This window comes from Pleurodeles waltl, unplaced genomic scaffold (assembly GCF_031143425.1).
Source record: "Pleurodeles waltl isolate 20211129_DDA unplaced genomic scaffold, aPleWal1.hap1.20221129 scaffold_153, whole genome shotgun sequence".
Lineage (NCBI taxonomy): Eukaryota > Metazoa > Chordata > Amphibia > Caudata > Salamandridae > Pleurodeles > Pleurodeles waltl.
In genome coordinates, this window is record NW_027149859.1 from 361086 (window position 1) to 381376 (window position 20291).

A 20291-nucleotide genomic window follows, 5' to 3' on the forward strand; every position below is an offset into this window, starting at 1 on the left:
CCCTGGGTAGAAGGAGTGACTTTGCCCCCTTGGAGCTGAAACACTCATAATGTGTAAAATAGCAGCCTGGAAGGTCGCAAATGGGCCAGGGACATTGCAGGCTCAGTGCTGGCACTGTGAGGGTGCTTCTGTGCGGTTTTAAAGCACGTAAAGTGTTCTTTTTTTTCCCACTTCCATCCAGGGGGGAAACCTGGAATCTTACCCTACTTGGAGCTCCGTAGCCCTGTGTAGAAGGAGTGACTTTGCCCCCTTGGAGCCTAATGTCGAAAACAGCTGCCTGGAGGTTGCAAATGGGCCAGGGACATTGCAGGCCCAGTGCTGACACTGAGAGGGTGCTTGTGTACCGTTTTGAAGCACGTAAAGTGTTCTTTTTTTTTCCACTTCCATCCAGGGGGAAAACCTGGAATCTTACCCTACTTGGAGCTCCGCAGCCCTGGGTAGAAGGAGTGACTTTGCCCCCTTGGAGCTGAAACACTCATAATGTGTAAAATAGCTGCCTGGAAGGTTGCAAATGGGCCAGGGACATTGCAGGCCCAGTGCTGACACTGTGAGGGTGCTTGTGTACCTCTTTGAAGCACGTAAAGTGTTCTTTTTTTTCCCACTTCCATCCAGGGGGAAAACCTGGAATCTTACCCTACTTGGAGCTCCGCAGCCCTGGGTAGAAGGAGTGACTTTGCCCCCTTGGAGCTGAAACACTCATAATGTGTAAAATAGCTGCCTGGAAGGTTGAATATGGCCCAGGGACATTGCAGGCCCAGTGCTGACACTGTGAGGGTGCTTGTGTACCTCTTTGAAGCACGTAAAGTGTTCTTTTTTTTCCCACTTCCATCCAGGGGGAAAACCTGGAATCTTACCCTACTTGGAGCTCCGTAGCCCTGGGTAGAAGGAGTGACTTTGCCCCCTTGGAGCTGAAACACTCATAATGTGTAAAATAGCAGCCTGGAAGGTTGCAAATGGGCCAGGGACATTGCAGGCTCACTGCTGGCACTGTGAGGGTGCTTGTGTGCGGTTTTAAAGCACGTAAAGTGTTCTTTTTTTTCCCACTTCCACCCAGGGGGAAAACCTGGAATCTTACCCTACTTGGAGCTCCGCAGCCCTGGGTAGAAGGAGTGACTTTGCCCCCTTGGAGCCTAATGTCGAAAACAGCTGCCTGGAAGGTTGCAAATGGGCCAGGGACATTGCAGGCCCAGTGCTGACACTGTGATGGTGCTTGTGTACAGTTTTGAACCACGTAAATTGTTCTTTTTTTTTTTCCACTTCCATCCAGGGGGAAAACCTGGAATCTTACCCTACTTGGAGCTCCGTAGCCCTGGGTAGAAGGAGTGACTTTGCCCCCTTGGAGCTGAAACACTCATAATGTGTAAAATAGCTGCCTGGAAGGTTGCAAATGGCCGAGGGACATTGCAGGCCCAGTGCTGACACTGTGAGGGTGCTTGTGTACCTCTTTGAAGCACCTAAAGTGTTCTTTTTTCTCCACTTCCATCCAGGGGGAAAACCTGGAATCTTACCCTACTTGGAGCTCCGTAGCCCTGGGTAGAAGGAGTGACTTTGCCCCCTTGGAGCCTAATGTCGAAAACAGCTGCCTGGAGGTTGCAAATGGGCCAGGGACATTGCAGGCCCAGTGCTGGCACTGTGAGGGTGCTTGTGTGCGGTTTTGAAGCACGTAAAGTGTTCTTTTTTTCCCACTTCCATCCAGGGGTAAAACCTGGAATCTTACCCTACTTGGAGCTCCGCAGCCCTGGGTAGAAGGAGTGACTTTGCCCCCTTGGAGCTGAAACACTCATAATGTGTAAAATAGCTGCCTGGAAGGTTGCAAATGGCCCAGGGACATTGCAGGCCCAGTGCTGACACTGTGAGGGTGCTTGTGTACCGTTTTGAACCACGAAAAATGATCTTTTTTTCCACTTCCATCAAGGGGGAAAACCTGGAATCTTACCCTACTTGGAGCTCCGTAGCCCTGGGTAGAAGGAGTGACTTTGCCCCCTTGGAGCCTAATGTCGAAAACAGCTGCCTGGAGGTTGCAAATGGGCCAGGGACATTGCAGGCCCAGTGCTTGCACTGTGAGGGTGCTTGTGTGCGGTTTTAAAGCACGTAAAGTGTTCTTTTTTTTTCCCCACTTCCATCCAGGGGGGAAACCTGGAATCTTACCCTACTTGGAGCTCCGTAGCCCTGGGTAGAAGGAGTGACTTTGCCCCCTTTGGAGCTGAAACACTCATAATGTGTAAAATAGCAGCCTGGAAGGTTGCAAATGGGCCAGGGACATTGCAGGCTCAGTGCTGGCACTGTGAGGGTGCTTGTGTGCGGGTTTAAAGCACGTAAAGTGTTCTTTTTTTTCCCACTTCCATCCAGGGGGAAAACCTGGAATCTTACCCTACTTGGAGCTCCGTAGCCCTGGGTAGAAGGAGTGACTTTGCCCCCTTGGAGCTGAAACACTCATAAGGTGTAAAATAGCAGCCTGGAAGGTTGCAAATGGGCCAGGGACATTGCAGGCCCAGTGCTGACACTGTGAGGGTGCTTGTGTACAGTTTAAAAGCACGTAAAGTGTTATTTTTTTTCCACTTCCATCCAGGGGGAAAACCTGGAATCTTACCCTACTTGGAGCTCCGTAGCCCTGGGTAGAAGGAGTGACTTTGCCCCCTTGGAGCCTAATGTCGAAAACAGCTGCCTGGAGGTTGCAAATGGGCCAGGGACATTGCAGGCCCAGTGCTGACACTGTGAGGGTGCTTGTGTACAGTTTTGAAGCACGTAAAGTGTTCTTTTTTTCCCACTTCCATCCAGGGGGAAAACCTGGAATCTTACCCGACTTGGAGCTCCGTAGCCCTGGGTAGAAGGAGTGACTTTACCCCCGTGGAGCCGAAACACCCATAATGTGTAAAATAGCTGCCTGGAAGGTTGCAAATGGGCCAGGGACATTGCAGGCCCAGTGCTGACACTGTGAGGGTGCTTGTGTGCGGTTTTAAAGCACGTAAAGTGTTCTTTTTTTTCCCCACTTCAATCCAGGGGGAAAACCTGGAATCTTACCCTACTTGGAGCTCCGCAGCCCTGGGTAGAAGGAGTGACTTTGCCCCCTTGGAGCTGAAACACTCATAATGTGTAAAATAGCTGCCTGGAAGGTTACAAATGGGCCCAGGGACACTGCAGGCCCAGTGCTGACACTGTGAGGGTGTTTGTGTACCTCTTTGAAGCACGTAAAGTGTTCTTTTTTTTCCACTTCCATCCAGGGGTAAAACCTGGAATCTTACCCTACTTGGAGCTCCGTAGCCCTGGGTAGAAGGAGTGACTTTGCCCCCTTGGAGCCTAATGTCGAAAACAGCTGCCTGGAGGTTGCAAATGGGCCAGGGACATTGCAGGCCCAGTGCTGACACTGTGAGTGTGCTTGTCTGCGGTTTTAAAGCACGTAAAGTGTTCTTTTTTTTCCACTTCCATCCAGGGGGAAAACCGGGAATCTTACCCTACTTGGAGCTCCGTAGCCCTGGGTAGAAGGAGTGACTTTGCCCCCTTGGAGCTGAAACACCCATAATGTGTAAAATAGCTGCCTGGAAGGTTGCAAATGGCCCAGGGACATTGCAGGCCCAGTGCTGACACTGTGAGGGTGCTTGTGTACCGTTTTGAACCACGAAAAATGATCTTTTTTTCCACTTCCATCAAGGGGGGAAACCTGGAATCTTACCCTACTTGGAGCTCCGTAGCCCTGGGTAGAAGGAGTGACTTTGCCCCCTTGGAGCTGAAACACCCATAATGTGTAAAATAGCTGCCTGGAAGGTTGCAAATGGCCCAGGGACATTGCAGGCCCAGTGCTGACACTGTGAGGGTGCTTGTGTACCGTTTTGAAGCACGAAAAATGATCTTTTTTTCCACTTCCATCAAGGGGGGAAACCTGGAATCTTACCCTACTTGGAGCTCCGTAGCCCTGGGTAGAAGGAGTGACTTTGCCCCCTTGGAGCCTAATGTCGAAAACAGCTGCCTGGAGGTTGCAAATGGGCCAGGGACATTGCAGGCCCAGTGCTTGCACTGTGAGGGTGCTTGTGAGCGGTTTTAAAGCACGTAAAGTGTTCTTTTTTTTTCCCCACTTCCATCCAGGGGGGAAACCTGGAATCTTACCCTACTTGGAGCTCCGTAGCCCTGGGTAGAAGGAGTGACTTTGCCCCCTTGGAGCTGAAACACTCATAATGTGTAAAATAGCAGCCTGGAAGGTTGCAAATGGGCCAGGGACATTGCAGGCCCAGTGCTGACACTGTGAGGGTGCTTGTGTACCGTTTTGAATCATGTAAAGTGTTCTTTTATTTTTCACTTCCATCCCGGGGTTAAACCTGGAATCTTACCCTACTTGGAGCTCCGTAGCCCTGGGTAGAAGGAGTGACTTTGCCCCCTTGGAGCTGAAACACTCATAATGTGTAAAATAGCTGCCTGGAAGGTTACAAATGGGCCCAGGGACACTGCAGGCCCAGTGCTGACACTGTGAGGGTGCTTGTGTACCTCTTTGAAGCACGTAAAGTGTTCTTTTTTTCCCACTTCCATCCAGGGGGAAAACCTGGAATCTTACCCTACTTGGAGCTCCGTAGCCCTGGGTAGAAGGAGTGACTTTGCCCCCTTGGAGCCTAATGTCGAAAACAGCTGCCTGGAGGTTGCAAATGGGCCAGGGACATTGCAGGCCCAGTGCTGGCACTGTGAGGGTGCTTGTGTACAGTTTTGAAGCACGTAAAGTGTTTTTTTTTTTCCACTTCCATCCAGGGGGAAAACCTGGAATCTTACCCTACTTGGAGCTCCGCAGCCCTGGGTAGAAGGAGTGACTTTGCCCCCTTGGAGCTGAAACACCCATAATGTGTAAAATAGCTGCCTGGAAGGTTGCAAATGGGCCCAGTGACATTGCAGGCCCAGTGCAGACACTGTGAGGGTGCTTGTGTACCGTTTTGAAGCACGTAAAGTGTTCTTTTTTTTCCACTTCCATCCAGGGGGAAAACCTGGAATCTTACCCTACTTGGAGCTCCGTAGCCCTGGGTAGAAGGAGTGACTTTGCCCCCTTGAAGCTGAAACACTCATAATGTGTAAAATAGCAGCCTGGAAGGTTGCAAATGGGCCAGGGACATTGCAGGCTCACTGCTGGCACTGTGAGGGTGCTTGTGTGCGGTTTTAAAGCACGTAAAGTGTTCTTTTTTTCCCCACTTCCATCCAGGGGGAAAACCTGGAATCTTACCATACTTGGAGCTCCGTAGCCCTGGGTAGAAGGAGTGACTTTGCCCCCTTGAAGCTGAAACACCCATAATGTGTAAAATAGCTGCCTGGAAGGTAGCAAATGGCCCAGGGACATTGCAGGCCCAGTGCTGACACTGTGAGGGTGCTTGTGTACAGTTTTGAAGCACGTAAAGTGTTTTTTTTTTTCCACTTCCATCCAGGGGGAAAACCTGGAATCTTACCCTACTTGGAGCTCCGCAGCCCTGGGTAGAAGGAGTGACTTTGCCCCCTTGGAGCTGAAACACCCATAATGTGTAAAATAGCTGCCTGGAAGGTTGCAAATGGGCCCAGTGACATTGCAGGCCCAGTGCAGACACTGTGAGGGTGCTTGTGTACCGTTTTGAAGCACGTAAAGTGTTCTTTTTTTTCCACTTCCATCCAGGGGGAAAACCTGGAATCTTACCCTACTTGGAGCTCCGTAGCCCTGGGTAGAAGGAGTGACTTTGCCCCCTTGAAGCTGAAACACTCATAATGTGTAAAATAGCAGCCTGGAAGGTTGCAAATGGGCCAGGGACATTGCAGGCTCACTGCTGGCACTGTGAGGGTGCTTGTGTGCGGTTTTAAAGCACGTAAAGTGTTCTTTTTTTCCCCACTTCCATCCAGGGGGAAAACCTGGAATCTTACCATACTTGGAGCTCCGTAGCCCTGGGTAGAAGGAGTGACTTTGCCCCCTTGAAGCTGAAACACCCATAATGTGTAAAATAGCTGCCTGGAAGGTAGCAAATGGCCCAGGGACATTGCAGGCCCAGTGCTGACACTGTGAGGGTGCTTGTGTACAGTTTTGAAGCACGTAAAGTGTTTTTTTTTTTCCACTTCCATCCAGGGGGAAAACCTGGAATCTTACCCTACTTGGAGCTCCGCAGCCCTGGGTAGAAGGAGTGACTTTGCCCCCTTGGAGCTGAAACACCCATAATGTGTAAAATAGCTGCCTGGAAGGTTGCAAATGGGCCCAGTGACATTGCAGGCCCAGTGCAGACACTGTGAGGGTGCTTGTGTACCGTTTTGAAGCACGTAAAGTGTTCTTTTTTTTCCACTTCCATCCAGGGGGAAAACCTGGAATCTTACCCTACTTGGAGCTCCGTAGCCCTGGGTAGAAGGAGTGACTTTGCCCCCTTGAAGCTGAAACACTCATAATGTGTAAAATAGCAGCCTGGAAGGTTGCAAATGGGCCAGGGACATTGCAGGCTCACTGCTGGCACTGTGAGGGTGCTTGTGTGCGGTTTTAAAGCACGTAAAGTGTTCTTTTTTTCCCCACTTCCATCCAGGGGGAAAACCTGGAATCTTACCATACTTGGAGCTCCGTAGCCCTGGGTAGAAGGAGTGACTTTGCCCCCTTGAAGCTGAAACACCCATAATGTGTAAAATAGCTGCCTGGAAGGTAGCAAATGGCCCAGGGACATTGCAGGCCCAGTGCTGACACTGTGAGGGTGCTTGTGTACAGTTTTGAAGCACGTAAAGTGTTCTTTTTTCTCCACTTCCATCCAGGGGGAAAACCTGGAATCTTACCCTACTTGGAGCTCCGTAGCCCTGGGTAGAAGGAGTGACTTTGCCCCCTTGGAGCCTAATGTCGAAAACAGCTGCCTGGAGGTTGCAAATGGGCCAGGGACATTGCAGGCCCAGTGCTGACACTGTGAGGGTGCTTGTGTACCGTTTTGAATCATGTAAAGTGTTCTTTTATTTTTCACTTCCATCCCGGGGTTAAACCTGGAATCTTACCCTACTTGGAGCTCCGTAGCCCTGGGTAGAAGGAGTGACTTTGCCCCCTTGGAGCTGAAACACTCATAATGTGTAAAATAGCTGCCTGGAAGGTTACAAATGGGCCCAGGGACACTGCAGGCCCATTGCTGACACTGTGAGGGTGCTTGTGTACCTCTTTGAAGCACGTAAAGTGTTCTTTTTTTCCCACTTCCATCCAGGGGGAAAACCTGGAATCTTACCCGACTTGGAGCTCCGTAGCCCTGGGTAGAAGGAGTGACTTTGCCCCCTTGGAGCTGAAACACCCATAATGTGTAAAATAGCTGCCTGGAAGGTTGCAAATGGGCCAGGGACATTGCAGGCCCAGTGCTGACACTGTGAGGGTGCTTGTGTGCGGTTTTAAAGCACGTAAAGTGTTCTTTTTTTTCCACTTCCATCCAGGGGTAAAACCTGGAATCTTACCCTACTTGGAGCTCCGCAGCCCTGGGTAGAAGGAGTGACTTTGCCCCCTTGGAGCTGAAACACCCATAATGTGTAAAATAGCTGCCTGGAAGGTTGCAAATGGGCCAGGGACATTGCAGGCCCAGTGCTGACACTGTGAGGGTGCTTGTGTGCGGTTTTAAAGCACGTAAAGTGTTCTTTTTCCCCCACTTCCATCCAGGGGGGAAACCTGGAATCTTACCCTACTTGGAGCTCCGCAGCCCTGGGTAGAAGGAGTGACTTTGCCCCCTTGGAGCTGAAACACTCCTAATGTGTAAAATAGCTGCCTGGAAGGTTGCAAATGGCCCAGGGACATTGCAGGCCCAGTGCTGACACTGTGAGGGTGCTTGTGTACCGTTTTGAAGCACGTAAAGTGTTCTTTTTTTTCCACTTCCATCCAGGGGGAAAACCTGGAATCTTACCCTACTTGGAGCTCCGTAGCCCTGGGTAGAAGGAGTGACTTTGCCCCCTTGGAGCCTAATGTCGAAAACAGCTGCCTGGAGGTTGCAAATGGGCCAGGGACATTGCAGGCCCAGTGCTGGCACTGTGAGGGTGCTTGTCTGCGGTTTTAAAGCACGTAAAGTGTTCTTTTTTTTCCACTTCCATCCAGGGGGAAAACCGGGAATCTTACCCTACTTGGAGCTCCGTAGCCCTGGGTAGAAGGAGTGACTTTGCCCCCTTGGAGCTGAAACACCCATAATGTGTAAAATAGCTGCCTGGAAGGTTGCAAATGGCCCAGGGACATTGCAGGCCCAGTGCTGACACTGTGAGGGTGCTTGTGTACCGTTTTGAACCACGAAAAATGATCTTTTTTTCCACTTCCATCAAGGGGGAAAACCTGGAATCTTACCCTACTTGGAGCTCCGTAGCCCTGGGTAGAAGGAGTGACTTTGCCCCCTTGGAGCCTAATGTCGAAAACAGCTGCCTGGAGGTTGCAAATGGGCCAGGGACATTGCAGGCCCAGTGCTGACACTGTGAGGGTGCTTGTGTACCGTTTTGAAGCACGTAAAGTGTTCTTTTTTTTCCACTTCCATCCAGGGGGAAAACCTGGAATCTTACCCTACTTGGAGCTCCGTAGCCCTGGGTAGAAGGAGTGACTTTGCCCCCTTGGAGCTGAAACACCCATAATGTGTAAAATAGCTGCCTGGAAGGTTGCAAATGGCCCAGGGACATTGCAGGCCCAGTGCTGACACTGTGAGGGTGCTTGTGTACCGTTTTGAACCACGAAAAATGATCTTTTTTTCCACTTCCATCAAGGGGGGAAACCTGGAATCTTACCCTACTTGGAGCTCCGTAGCCCTGGGTAGAAGGAGTGACTTTGCCCCCTTGGAGCTGAAACACCCATAATGTGTAAAATAGCTGCCTGGAAGGTTGCAAATGGCCCAGGGACATTGCAGGCCCAGTGCTGACACTGTGAGGGTGCTTGTGTACCGTTTTGAACCACGAAAAATGATCTTTTTTTCCACTTCCATCAAGGGGGGAAACCTGGAATCTTACCCTACTTGGAGCTCCGTAGCCCTGGGTAGAAGGAGTGACTTTGCCCCCTTGGAGCCTAATGTCGAAAACAGCTGCCTGGAGGTTGCAAATGGGCCAGGGACATTGCAGGCCCAGTGCTTGCACTGTGAGGGTGCTTGTGAGCGGTTTTAAAGCACGTAAAGTGTTCTTTTTTTTTCCCCACTTCCATCCAGGGGGGAAACCTGGAATCTTACCCTACTTGGAGCTCCGTAGCCCTGGGTAGAAGGAGTGACTTTGCCCCCTTGGAGCTGAAACACTCATAATGTGTAAAATAGCAGCCTGGAAGGTTGCAAATGGGCCAGGGACATTGCAGGCCCAGTGCTGACACTGTGAGGGTGCTTGTGTACCGTTTTGAATCATGTAAAGTGTTCTTTTATTTTTCACTTCCATCCCGGGGTTAAACCTGGAATCTTACCCTACTTGGAGCTCCGTAGCCCTGTGTAGAAGGAGTGACTTTGCCCCCTTGGAGCTGAAACACTCATAATGTGTAAAATAGCTGCCTGGAAGGTTACAAATGGGCCCAGGGACACTGCAGGCCCAGTGCTGACACTGTGAGGGTGCTTGTGTACCTCTTTGAAGCACGTAAAGTGTTCTTTTTTTCCCACTTCCATCCAGGGGGAAAACCTGGAATCTTACCCGACTTGGAGCTCCGTAGCCCTGGGTAGAAGGAGTGACTTTGCCCCCTTGGAGCTGAAACACCCATAATGTGTAAAATAGCTGCCTGGAAGGTTGCAAATGGGCCAGGGACATTGCAGGCCCAGTGCTGACACTGTGAGGGTGCTTGTGTGCGGTTTTAAAGCACGTAAAGTGTTCTTTTTTTTCCACTTCCATCCAGGGGTAAAACCTGGAATCTTACCCTACTTGGAGCTCCGCAGCCCTGGGTAGAAGGAGTGACTTTGCCCCCTTGGAGCTGAAACACCCATAATGTGTAAAATAGCTGCCTGGAAGGTTGCAAATGGGCCAGGGACATTGCAGGCCCAGTGCTGACACTGTGAGGGTGCTTGTGTGCGGTTTTAAAGCACGTAAAGTGTTCTTTTTCCCCCACTTCCATCCAGGGGGGAAACCTGGAATCTTACCCTACTTGGAGCTCCGCAGCCCTGGGTAGAAGGAGTGACTTTGCCCCCTTGGAGCCTAATGTCGAAAACAGCTGCCTGGAGGTTGCAAATGGGCCAGGGACATTGCAGGCCCAGTGCTGACGCTGTGAGGGTGCTTGTGTACCGTTTTGAAGCACGTAAAGTGTTCTTTTTTTTCCACTTCCATCCAGGGGGAAAACCTGGAATCTTACCCTACTTGGAGCTCCGTAGCCCTGGGTAGAAGGAGTGACTTTGCCCCCTTGGAGCTGAAACACTCATAATGTGTAAAATAGCAGCCTGGAAGGTTGCAAATGGGCCAGGGACATTGCAGGCTCACTGCTGGCACTGTGAGGGTGCTTGTGTACAGTTTAAAAGCACGTAAAGTGTTCTTTTTTGTCCACTTCCATCCAGGGGGAAAACCTGGAATCTTACCCTACTTGGAGCTCCGTAGCCCTGGGTAGAAGGAGTGACTTTGCCCCCTTGGAGCTGAAACACTCATAATGTGTAAAATAGCAGCCTGGAAGGTTGCAAATGGGCCAGGGACATTGCAGGCTCACTGCTGGCACTGTGAGGGTGCTTGTGTACAGTTTAAAAGCACGTAAAGTGTTCTTTTTTCTCCACTTCCATCCAGGGGGAAAACCTGGAATCTTACCCTACTTGGAGCTCCGTAGCCCTGGGTAGAAGGAGTGACTTTGCCCCCTTGGAGCCTAATGTCGAAAACAGCTGCCTGGAGGTTGCAAATGGGCCAGGGACATTGCAGGCCCAGTGCTGCCACTGTGAGGGTGCTTGTGTACCTCTTTGAAGCACGTAAAGTGTTCTTTTTTTTTCTTCCACTTCCATCCAGGGGGAAAACCTGGAATCTTACCCTACTTGGAGCTCCGTAGCCCTGGGTAGAAGGAGTGACTTTGCCCCCTTGGAGCTGAAACACCCATAATGTGTAAAATAGCAGCCTGGAAGGTCGCAAATGGGCCAGGGACATTGCAGGCTCAGTGCTGGCACTGTGAGGGTGCTTGTGTGCGGTTTTAAAGCACGTAAAGTGTTCTTTTTTTTCCCACTTCCATCCAGGGGGGAAACCTGGAATCTTACCCTACTTGGAGCTCCGTAGCCCTGGGTAGAAGGAGTGACTTTGCCCCCTTGGAGCCTAATGTCGAAAACAGCTGCCTGGAGGTTGCAAATGGGCCAGGGACATTGCAGGCCCAGTGCTGACACTGTGAGGGTGCTTGTGTACCGTTTTGAAGCACGTAAAGTGTTCTTTTTTTTCCACTTCCATCCAGGGGGAAAACCTGGAATCTTACCCTACTTGGAGCTCCGTAGCCCTGGGTAGAAGGAGTGACTTTGCCCCCTTGGAGCTGAAACACTCATAATGTGTAAAATAGCAGCCTGGAAGGTTGCAAATGGGCCAGGGACATTGCAGGCCCAGTGCTGACACTGCGAGGGTGCTTGTGTACCGTTTTGAATCATGTAAAGTGTTCTTTTATTTTTCACTTCCATCCCGGGGTTAAACCTGGAATCTTACCCTACTTGGAGCTCCGTAGCCCTGGGTAGAAGGAGTGACTTTGCCCCCTTGGAGCTGAAACACTCATAATGTGTAAAATAGCTGCCTGGAAGGTTACAAATGGGCCCAGGGACACTGCAGGCCCAGTGCTGACACTGTGAGGGTGCTTGTGTACCTCTTTGAAGCACGTAAAGTGTTCTTTTTTTCCCACTTCCATCCAGGGGGAAAACCTGGAATCTTACCCTACTTGGAGCTCCGTAGCCCTGGGTAGAAGGAGTGACTTTGCCCCCTTGGAGCCTAATGTCGAAAACAGCTGCCTGGAGGTTGCAAATGGGCCAGGGACATTGCAGGCCCAGTGCTGGCACTGTGAGGGTGCTTGTGTACAGTTTTGAAGCACGTAAAGTGTTTTTTTTTTTCCACTTCCATCCAGGGGGAAAACCTGGAATCTTACCCTACTTGGAGCTCCGCAGCCCTGGGTAGAAGGAGTGACTTTGCCCCCTTGGAGCTGAAACACCCATAATGTGTAAAATAGCTGCCTGGAAGGTTGCAAATGGGCCCAGTGACATTGCAGGCCCAGTGCAGACACTGTGAGGGTGCTTGTGTACCGTTTTGAAGCACGTAAAGTGTTCTTTTTTTTCCACTTCCATCCAGGGGGAAAACCTGGAATCTTACCCTACTTGGAGCTCCGTAGCCCTGGGTAGAAGGAGTGACTTTGCCCCCTTGAAGCTGAAACACTCATAATGTGTAAAATAGCAGCCTGGAAGGTTGCAAATGGGCCAGGGACATTGCAGGCTCACTGCTGGCACTGTGAGGGTGCTTGTGTGCGGTTTTAAAGCACGTAAAGTGTTCTTTTTTTCCCCACTTCCATCCAGGGGGAAAACCTGGAATCTTACCATACTTGGAGCTCCGTAGCCCTGGGTAGAAGGAGTGACTTTGCCCCCTTGAAGCTGAAACACCCATAATGTGTAAAATAGCTGCCTGGAAGGTAGCAAATGGCCCAGGGACATTGCAGGCCCAGTGCTGACACTGTGAGGGTGCTTGTGTACAGTTTTGAAGCACGTAAAGTGTTTTTTTTTTTCCACTTCCATCCAGGGGGAAAACCTGGAATCTTACCCTACTTGGAGCTCCGCAGCCCTGGGTAGAAGGAGTGACTTTGCCCCCTTGGAGCTGAAACACCCATAATGTGTAAAATAGCTGCCTGGAAGGTTGCAAATGGGCCCAGTGACATTGCAGGCCCAGTGCAGACACTGTGAGGGTGCTTGTGTACCGTTTTGAAGCACGTAAAGTGTTCTTTTTTTTCCACTTCCATCCAGGGGGAAAACCTGGAATCTTACCCTACTTGGAGCTCCGTAGCCCTGGGTAGAAGGAGTGACTTTGCCCCCTTGAAGCTGAAACACTCATAATGTGTAAAATAGCAGCCTGGAAGGTTGCAAATGGGCCAGGGACATTGCAGGCTCACTGCTGGCACTGTGAGGGTGCTTGTGTGCGGTTTTAAAGCACGTAAAGTGTTCTTTTTTTCCCCACTTCCATCCAGGGGGAAAACCTGGAATCTTACCATACTTGGAGCTCCGTAGCCCTGGGTAGAAGGAGTGACTTTGCCCCCTTGAAGCTGAAACACCCATAATGTGTAAAATAGCTGCCTGGAAGGTAGCAAATGGCCCAGGGACATTGCAGGCCCAGTGCTGACACTGTGAGGGTGCTTGTGTACAGTTTTGAAGCACGTAAAGTGTTTTTTTTTTTCCACTTCCATCCAGGGGGAAAACCTGGAATCTTACCCTACTTGGAGCTCCGCAGCCCTGGGTAGAAGGAGTGACTTTGCCCCCTTGGAGCTGAAAAAGGAAACATGTACACAAATTCTCGACTATTAAGCCCCCACATGGTGGGGGCTTAGAGACCTGGGTAGGGAACAAAAAGTCGAGTTATCCCGGCCGGCTGGCAGTCCGGCCATCTGGTCGGCCACGTGTGCAACCAGATGGCTCAGCGTGATGTCCGACCAGATGGCCGGACAGCCAGCCAGCCGGGCTAACTCGACCCTTTGTTCCCCAGTGGCCTGTAAGCCCCCACCCTGTGGGGGCTTAATAGTCGAAAATACGGGAAGGTGTAAAGAAATTGGGTATGGGCCTGGAGAGCAGCCCAACCCGGCAGGGAATATGTAATAAAATGGTGTCGTATACACACAGCTCTGTTATGATCCAGTGGGCGGCCCTCAGAAGGGCCTTTAGGTTGTTTTTTTGTGCGTTCTCGGCGAGTGGTGTTTAACCGCCAAATCCGTAGAGAGTACGTCCCTGGCGCTTCAGGGCGTACACCACATCCATGGCGGTGACGGTCTTTCTCTTGGCGTGCTCGGTATAGGTGACGGCGTCCCGGATGACGTTCTCCAGGAAAACCTTCAGCACACCGCGGGTCTCCTCGTAGATGAGGCCGGAGATGCGCTTGACACCGCCGCGGCGAGCCAGGCGGCGAATGGCGGGCTTGGTGATGCCCTGGATGTTGTCGCGGAGCACCTTCCTGTGCCTCTTGGCACCGCCTTTGCCGAGCCCCTTTCCTCCTTTGCCGCGTCCAGACATGCTCTCTTCTCGGTCGAAGCAGAAATACGAGCAGCAGCCCGAGAACGGCTGCTTATATGGAGCCGCTGCGGACCGGCGAGGGAGCCTCTGACGTGTGAGACCGAGAGGCGGGAGAGCCGCTGCCCGGCCCGCCCTCTGCAGAGAGCGGGCCCCGAGCGGCCGCTGCCGTTTGAAAAAGCGCGGGCTCCCAGCGCCCCTTTGTCCTGGGCTCGCCTGCGGGCGGGCGGGCTCCGCAGCTTCTGCTCTTCCCTCTTCACACGCCACCGGCGTTCAGGCCACGCAAACGGAACGGTGCAAAGCACCCCAGCCCCTCGCTGGTTGTTCCGGCCTGAAGCAACCCTAACCCTGGGTCCCCCTCCGACCGCTCTCAAATGTCTCAATGGGGCCAGCGCACCGAAGCCCTCCCCGGCGCCACCGCGCTGCGTGCGTGCAGCCACAACATGCACACGTTCACACCCCGCGCCCGGTAGCGGCGTGCCCGCAAACTGAAAAATATATATGTATAAACATAAATAAAAAGTAGGGACCGCAAGGTAGCCTTAGCGGCTGTGTTAACATTATTAACGTGCATCGCCGGAGGGTCGGACACGCCGCCCGGTGAGGCGAAGGTGCGAGCGCTGAATTTAAAGAAGCCGGCAAAAGTGAGACTTAGAAGGGATAAGCTCTTTGATGGAATCTGTGTGCGGCCCTGAAAAGAGCCCTTGTGTTTATAATGTATTTATACGGTGGTTCGTGAGGGAGGCTGCGGCGCTTCACTTGCTTGCTTTGCCCCCAGCCTTGTGGCTCTCGGTTTTCTTGGGCAGCAGCACGGCCTGGATGTTTGGCAGGACGCCTCCCTGGGCGATGGTGACTCTGCCCAGCAGCTTGTTGAGCTCCTCGTCGTTGCGGATGGCGAGCTGGAGGTGCCTGGGGATGATGCGGGTCTTCTTGTTGTCCCGGGCCGCGTTGCCGGCCAGCTCGAGGATCTCGGCCGTCAGGTACTCCAGGACTGCAGCCAGATAGACGGGGGCACCGGCGCCGACCCGCTCGGCGTAGCTTCCCTTTCGGAGCAGCCTGTGCACACGGCCCACAGGGAACTGCAGTCCGGCTCTGGAAGAGCGTGTCTTGGCCTTAGCGCGGGCCTTGCCTCCTTGCTTTCCGCGTCCAGACATGGCGAGCAGCTGCTGTAGGTTCTCGGGCTAAGAAGACAGAGAGACTATCCCTGCGTGCTCCGGACCCCGGTCATATAAAGACTCCGGGTCGTCTCTGATTGGTTGCCCGCTAAGCTCTGAGGCCCACATTGGAGGAAGGAATAACCTACTCCACCAATCAGAATTACAGAAGTGAAAGGCGCGTATTAAGATGAGGACGGAGGGGGTGCCGGTTGTGCCTACCAATGGGAACGGAGAATAGAACAAGCAGCTGCTTTACACGCCCAGCCTATAAGTACAGCAGCCCGGGCGCCGCTTCGGCATTTCTCCTGATTCCACAGCGAGCGCCTGCCCAGTGTCGATCATGCCTGAACCAGCCAAGTCCGCGCCGGCTCCCAAGAAGGGCTCCAAGAAAGCGCTGTCCAAGCCGCCCAAGAAGGACGGCAAGAAGCGCAAGAGGACCAGGAAGGAGAGCTACGCTATCTACATTTACAAAGTGATGAAGCAGGTGCACCCCGACACCGGCATCTCCTCCAAGGCCATGGGCATCATGAACTCCTTCGTCAACGACATCTTTGAGCGCATCGCCGGGGAGGCTTCCCGCCTGGCTCACTACAACCAGCGGCGCACCATCACCTCCCGGGAGATCCAGACCGCCGTGCGCCTGCTGCTCCCCGGAGAGCTGGCCAAGCACGCCGTGTCCGAGGGCACCAAGGCCGTCACCAAGTACACTAGCGCCAAGTAAGGCTTCGAGGCACATCTCCAATTAACACAAGGGCTCTTTTAAGGGCCAACACTTTTTCCTCTAAGAGCTGCTGTGCGGATATTATCGGTGAAGAGGTACCCTTAGCGTGTCTTATGAATGAAGCGTAGTGTGGTGCGCATTAGGTCCCGCTCTGACGGGGCCTGCAGCAGAGCGAGGGACGGTAGAGCAGAGCGCCCTTCCTAATAAAACGTCTATGTGAACAGGCTTTGTTGGCGATAAAGTGTCACTAAGCGCTGTAATGTAATAGCGTTTGACCCGCACGGACGGTCCCGCTATTGCTTTCCACGTTAGGGGAGAAGTGTGTACAGTTTGCACGGGGCACGTTCCGTTCGTACTTTAAAACCAAGGGAGACGAGAGCGGCTACAAGTCGCCCCCGAGCGGGCGCTCCCTCTGCTGAAGCCGGACAAGATTACCGGGGGTTTAAAAGTAGCACAGACACCACACAGCCCTGGCTTGCGAGGTGCCGGTCGCTGCACAACCCGTCTGCCAAACAAAGCACTTTATTATATGAAAAGGAGGCGCTCTGCTTTCCGAGTGCCGGTATGAGTTAATGAGTACCGGTGCCTACCAACACCTTCCTTTCGCCCCCGCCTCCCCCCGTGTACAACACACGGATATGAACAGCTCCTACGTGACAAGGTGGTGGCTCTTAGAAGAGCCCTTGTGGTATATGTGGTGTCGGTTAGGGTCGGTCCTTAGGCCCTCTCGCCGCGGATACGACGGGCCAGCTGAATGTCCTTGGGCATGATGGTGACCCTCTTGGCGTGGATGGCGCACAAGTTGGTGTCCTCAAAGAGCCCGACCAGGTAGGCCTCGCTGGCCTCCTGCAGGGCCATGACGGCCGAGCTCTGGAAGCGCAGGTCGGTCTTGAAGTCCTGCGCGATCTCCCGCACCAGGCGCTGGAAGGGCAGCTTGCGGATGAGCAGCTCGGTGGACTTCTGGTAGCGGCGGATCTCGCGGAGAGCCACGGTCCCGGGCCTGTAGCGGTGAGGCTTCTTGACTCCTCCGGTGGCAGGCGCGCTCTTGCGGGCAGCCTTGGTGGCCAGCTGCTTGCGAGGCGCCTTCCCTCCGGTGGACTTGCGGGCGGTCTGCTTGGTGCGGGCCATGGCGAAGACGGAGCTTTCTCTGCGCGGCGTGCGAGAAGGAATGGGGCCTGCCTCGCACAGAGGCCTATTTATGCCCTGGGAGACGGAGGGCTGCTCTGATTGGTTGAAACTACGGGCCCAAGTTTGGAAATAGCAAGGATTGGTTACTCACTGAAGAGGCGGCTCGTGGCTGGCTATAGCCAATGAAATGTGGTCAAAATGGAAAGCAGCCCCCCGATTGGTTGATGTACCCCGAGCCGAAAAAGCCCGCGTTTTGGGCAGGTCTTCTCCCCCTTGCCCCCCCGGCTAGCTGCCGCCCCACCAGTCACCCCCTCCCCGTCTCGGTCACCTGCGGGGGACAAGCCCACGGTGTTATAGCCCCTTTGGTTACCCTGGCACACGCCGTTACCTCCTACGGATTTAAGGCGCACACTCGTCTGCTTCAAGCAGACACTATTCCCAGTCCGCCTCGGACATAGTGTTTGCGGCGAAACACACACGTAATCACCCGAATGTGTCATCCACCGAGGTCTGATACCTCCCACACGTATAGTTAGCCTTAAAACTATCAAGGAGTTATAATAACCTCCGTGCGAGCATCCGCCCAAGATCACACGCGGCGCTCGAGCGCTGTAGAGGCGCGCCGGGATTTCACGGTGCCGTTTATGGCTGGGGAGCGGGGCACGGCGTGCGCGGGGCTGGGGGGGTGAACAGGCTCTCTTCTAGACCGGGTGGGTGGCTCTTAAAAGAGCCCTTGTGTTCGCAGTGTCTGGCAGGAGCCCTTACTTCTTCTTGGGCGCTGCCTTTTTGGGCTTGGCTGCTTTGGGTTTGGCCGCCTTGGGTTTCACCACCTTGGCGGGGCTTTTCTTGGCTGCCTTGGGCTTGGCCGCCTTTGCTTTCGCGGGACTCTTGGCAGCCTTCTTGGCCGGGGCAGCTTTGGCCTTCTTGGGGCTCTTGGCCGCCGCCGGCTTCTTGGCCTTCTTCGGGCTCTTCTTCACCCCCGCGGGGGCCTTCTTGGGCTTCTTGGCGGCCGGGGCGGCTTTCTTGGCCGCTGGTTTCTTGGCCGCTGGTTTCTTGGCCGCCTTCTTGCCCTCCAGCTGCTTCTTGTTCACCTTGAAGGAGCCGGAGGCGCCGGTGCCCTTCAGCTGGGCCAGGGCGCCCTTGCTGACCAGGCCCTTGAGGGCGGCCTTGACGCGGCTCTTGTTCTTGTCCACATCGTAGCCGTCGGCGCTCAGCACCTTCTTCAGCGCCGCCAGGGAGACCCCCTTCCTCTCGGCAGAGGCGGTGACCGCCTTCAGGATGAGCTCGGCGACGCTGGGTCCCGCGGGCTTCTTGGCCTTAGAAGGCCCCGCCGCCTTCTTCGCCTTCTTCTTGGGGGCTACTTCCGCGGGAGGGGCCGCGGCAGCTGGAGCGGTTTCAGCCATGGTACAGAGAGTCGAGGCGCTAGCACAGATGAGAAATGTCCCTCCCGCCGGAGCTCCGTGCATATATAGGGAGGAGCCACCTCCTGATTGGTCCCCAGGAGGGGAGGCTGTTCGCGGCACACTCGGCTCTCTGCTCCGAGCTGGCTTTTGTGTTTCCTCTCATCAGATTATCTATGTTTTAAAACAGTAAAAGTTAGAACTGGGCTTTCATTTATACATCAAAAGAAGCCCAACTTCATCCCTTTCCTGTGCGTGCACTCCTCTCGTTTCAACGCGCTGCCACCGGCTTTTAGTCAGCTGGTAGACTCCACACTCCTCCGATGGCTGATGCCTTTGTGTCAGAAAACTTTGTCCCCGAGCCCATTTTCACCTACACAGTCTTAACGTTTGTGGTCAGAAAAGATAGCATATCAATCGGAGCGTGCTTCTGTACCGAATGACTCGTGGGGCACCACAATGGGGTTCTTGGCACCCGTGAAACAACGTTTTATAAACTGCAGAAATAACACAAGCCTTCGTGTGCCCAGCGAGAGGGGAAACAGGAGCCAGGAGGATAGAAACGGGCCAAACTCACTGAATGCACACCGCTGATACTGTGAAGGTGCCTGCCTACCTTATTTAACCATGTAAACTATTATTTTGTTCACCTGCATACAAGGGAGAAAACCTGGAATCTTACCCGACTTGGAGCTCAGTAGCCCTGGGTAGAAGGAGTGACTTTGCCCCCTTGGAGCTGAAACACTCATAATGTGTAAAATAGCTGCCTGGAAGGTTGCAAATGGGACAGGGACATTGCAGGCCCAGTGCTGACACTGTGAGGGTGCTTGTGTACCATTTTGAAGCACGTAAAGTGTTCTTTTTTTTCCACTTCCATCCAGGGGGAAAACCTGGAATCTTACCCTACTTGGAGCTCCGTAGCCCTGGGTAGAAGGAGTGACTTTGCCCCCTTGGAGCCTAATGTCGAAAACAGCTGTCTGGAGGTTGCAAATGGGCCAGGGACATTGCAGGCCCAGTGCTGACGCTGTGAGGGTGCTTGTGTACCGTTTTGAAGCACGTAAAGTGTTCTTTTTTCTCCACTTCCATCCAGGGGGAAAACCTGGAATCTTACCCTACTTGGAGCTCCGTAGCCCTGGGTAGAAGGAGTGACTTTGCCCCCTTGGAGCTGAAACACTCATAATGTGTAAAATAGCAGCCTGGAAGGTTGCAAATGGGCAAGGGACATTGCAGGCTCAGTGCTGGCACTGTGAGGGTGCTAGTGTACAGTTTTGAAGCACGTAACATGTTCTTTTTTTTTCCACTTCCATCCAGGGGGAAAACCTGGAATCTTACCCTACTTGGAGCTCCGTAGCCCTGGGTAGAAGGAGTGACTTTGCCCCCTTGGAGCTGAAACACCCATAATGTGTAAAATAGCTGCCTGGAAGGTTGCAAATGGCCCAGGGACATTGCAGGCCCAGTGCTGACACTGTGAGGGTGCTTGTGTACGGTTTTGAAGCACGTAAAGTGTTCTTTTTTTTCCACTTCCATCCAGGGGTAAAACCTGGAATCTTACCCTACTTGGAGCTCCGCAGCCCTGGGTAGAAGGAGTGACTTTGCCCCCTTGGAGCTGAAACACTCATAATGTGTAAAATAGCTGCCTGGAAGGTTGCAAATGGCCCAGGGACATTGCAGGCCCAGTGATGACACTGTGAGGGTGCTTGTGTACAGTTTAAAAGCACGTAAAGTGTTCTTTTTTTTTCCACTTCCATCCAGGGGGAAAACCTGGAATCTTACCCTACTTGGAGCTCCGTAGCCCTGGGTAGAAGGAGTGACTTTGCCCCCTTGGAGCCTA

At 53.1% G+C, this 20291-nt stretch overlaps 5 protein-coding genes across 5 annotated transcripts; 1 reads left to right on the forward strand and 4 right to left on the reverse strand.

The window, feature by feature from the left end:
• Positions 1-13689: 13689 nt before the first annotated feature.
• On the reverse strand, positions 13690-17184 carry LOC138274067 (histone H3). The gene has a single exon (XM_069218959.1). It carries the CDS (start codon positions 17058-17060, stop codon positions 16650-16652), a length of 411 nt encoding a protein of 136 aa, XP_069075060.1. The 5' UTR covers positions 17061-17184; the 3' UTR covers positions 13690-16649.
• Positions 13746-14057, reverse strand: LOC138274068 (histone H4). The gene has a single exon (XM_069218960.1). It carries the CDS (start codon positions 14055-14057, stop codon positions 13746-13748), a length of 312 nt encoding a protein of 103 aa, XP_069075061.1.
• Positions 14810-15208, reverse strand: LOC138274042 (histone H2A type 2-C). The gene has a single exon (XM_069218934.1). The coding sequence runs from the start codon at positions 15206-15208 to the stop codon at positions 14810-14812; it is 399 nt and encodes a 132-aa protein (XP_069075035.1).
• Positions 15552-15932, forward strand: LOC138274043 (histone H2B 1.2-like). Its single transcript, XM_069218935.1, has one exon. It carries the CDS (start codon positions 15552-15554, stop codon positions 15930-15932), a length of 381 nt encoding a protein of 126 aa, XP_069075036.1.
• Positions 17185-17350: 166 nt separating the features above from the next.
• Positions 17351-19007, reverse strand: LOC138274066 (histone H1-like). Its single transcript, XM_069218958.1, has one exon. The coding sequence runs from the start codon at positions 18524-18526 to the stop codon at positions 17822-17824; it is 705 nt and encodes a 234-aa protein (XP_069075059.1). The 5' UTR covers positions 18527-19007; the 3' UTR covers positions 17351-17821.
• Positions 19008-20291: the final 1284 nt, after the last annotated feature.

Coding starts and splice junctions, on each gene's coding strand:
- LOC138274068 (XM_069218960.1), bottom strand. CDS start 14,057: ATGTCTGGACGCGGCAAAGGAGGAAAGGGGCTCGGCAAAGGCGGTGCC.
- LOC138274042 (XM_069218934.1), bottom strand. CDS start 15,208: ATGTCTGGACGCGGAAAGCAAGGAGGCAAGGCCCGCGCTAAGGCCAAG.
- LOC138274043 (XM_069218935.1), top strand. CDS start 15,552: ATGCCTGAACCAGCCAAGTCCGCGCCGGCTCCCAAGAAGGGCTCCAAG.
- LOC138274067 (XM_069218959.1), bottom strand. CDS start 17,060: ATGGCCCGCACCAAGCAGACCGCCCGCAAGTCCACCGGAGGGAAGGCG.
- LOC138274066 (XM_069218958.1), bottom strand. CDS start 18,526: ATGCACGGAGCTCCGGCGGGAGGGACATTTCTCATCTGTGCTAGCGCC.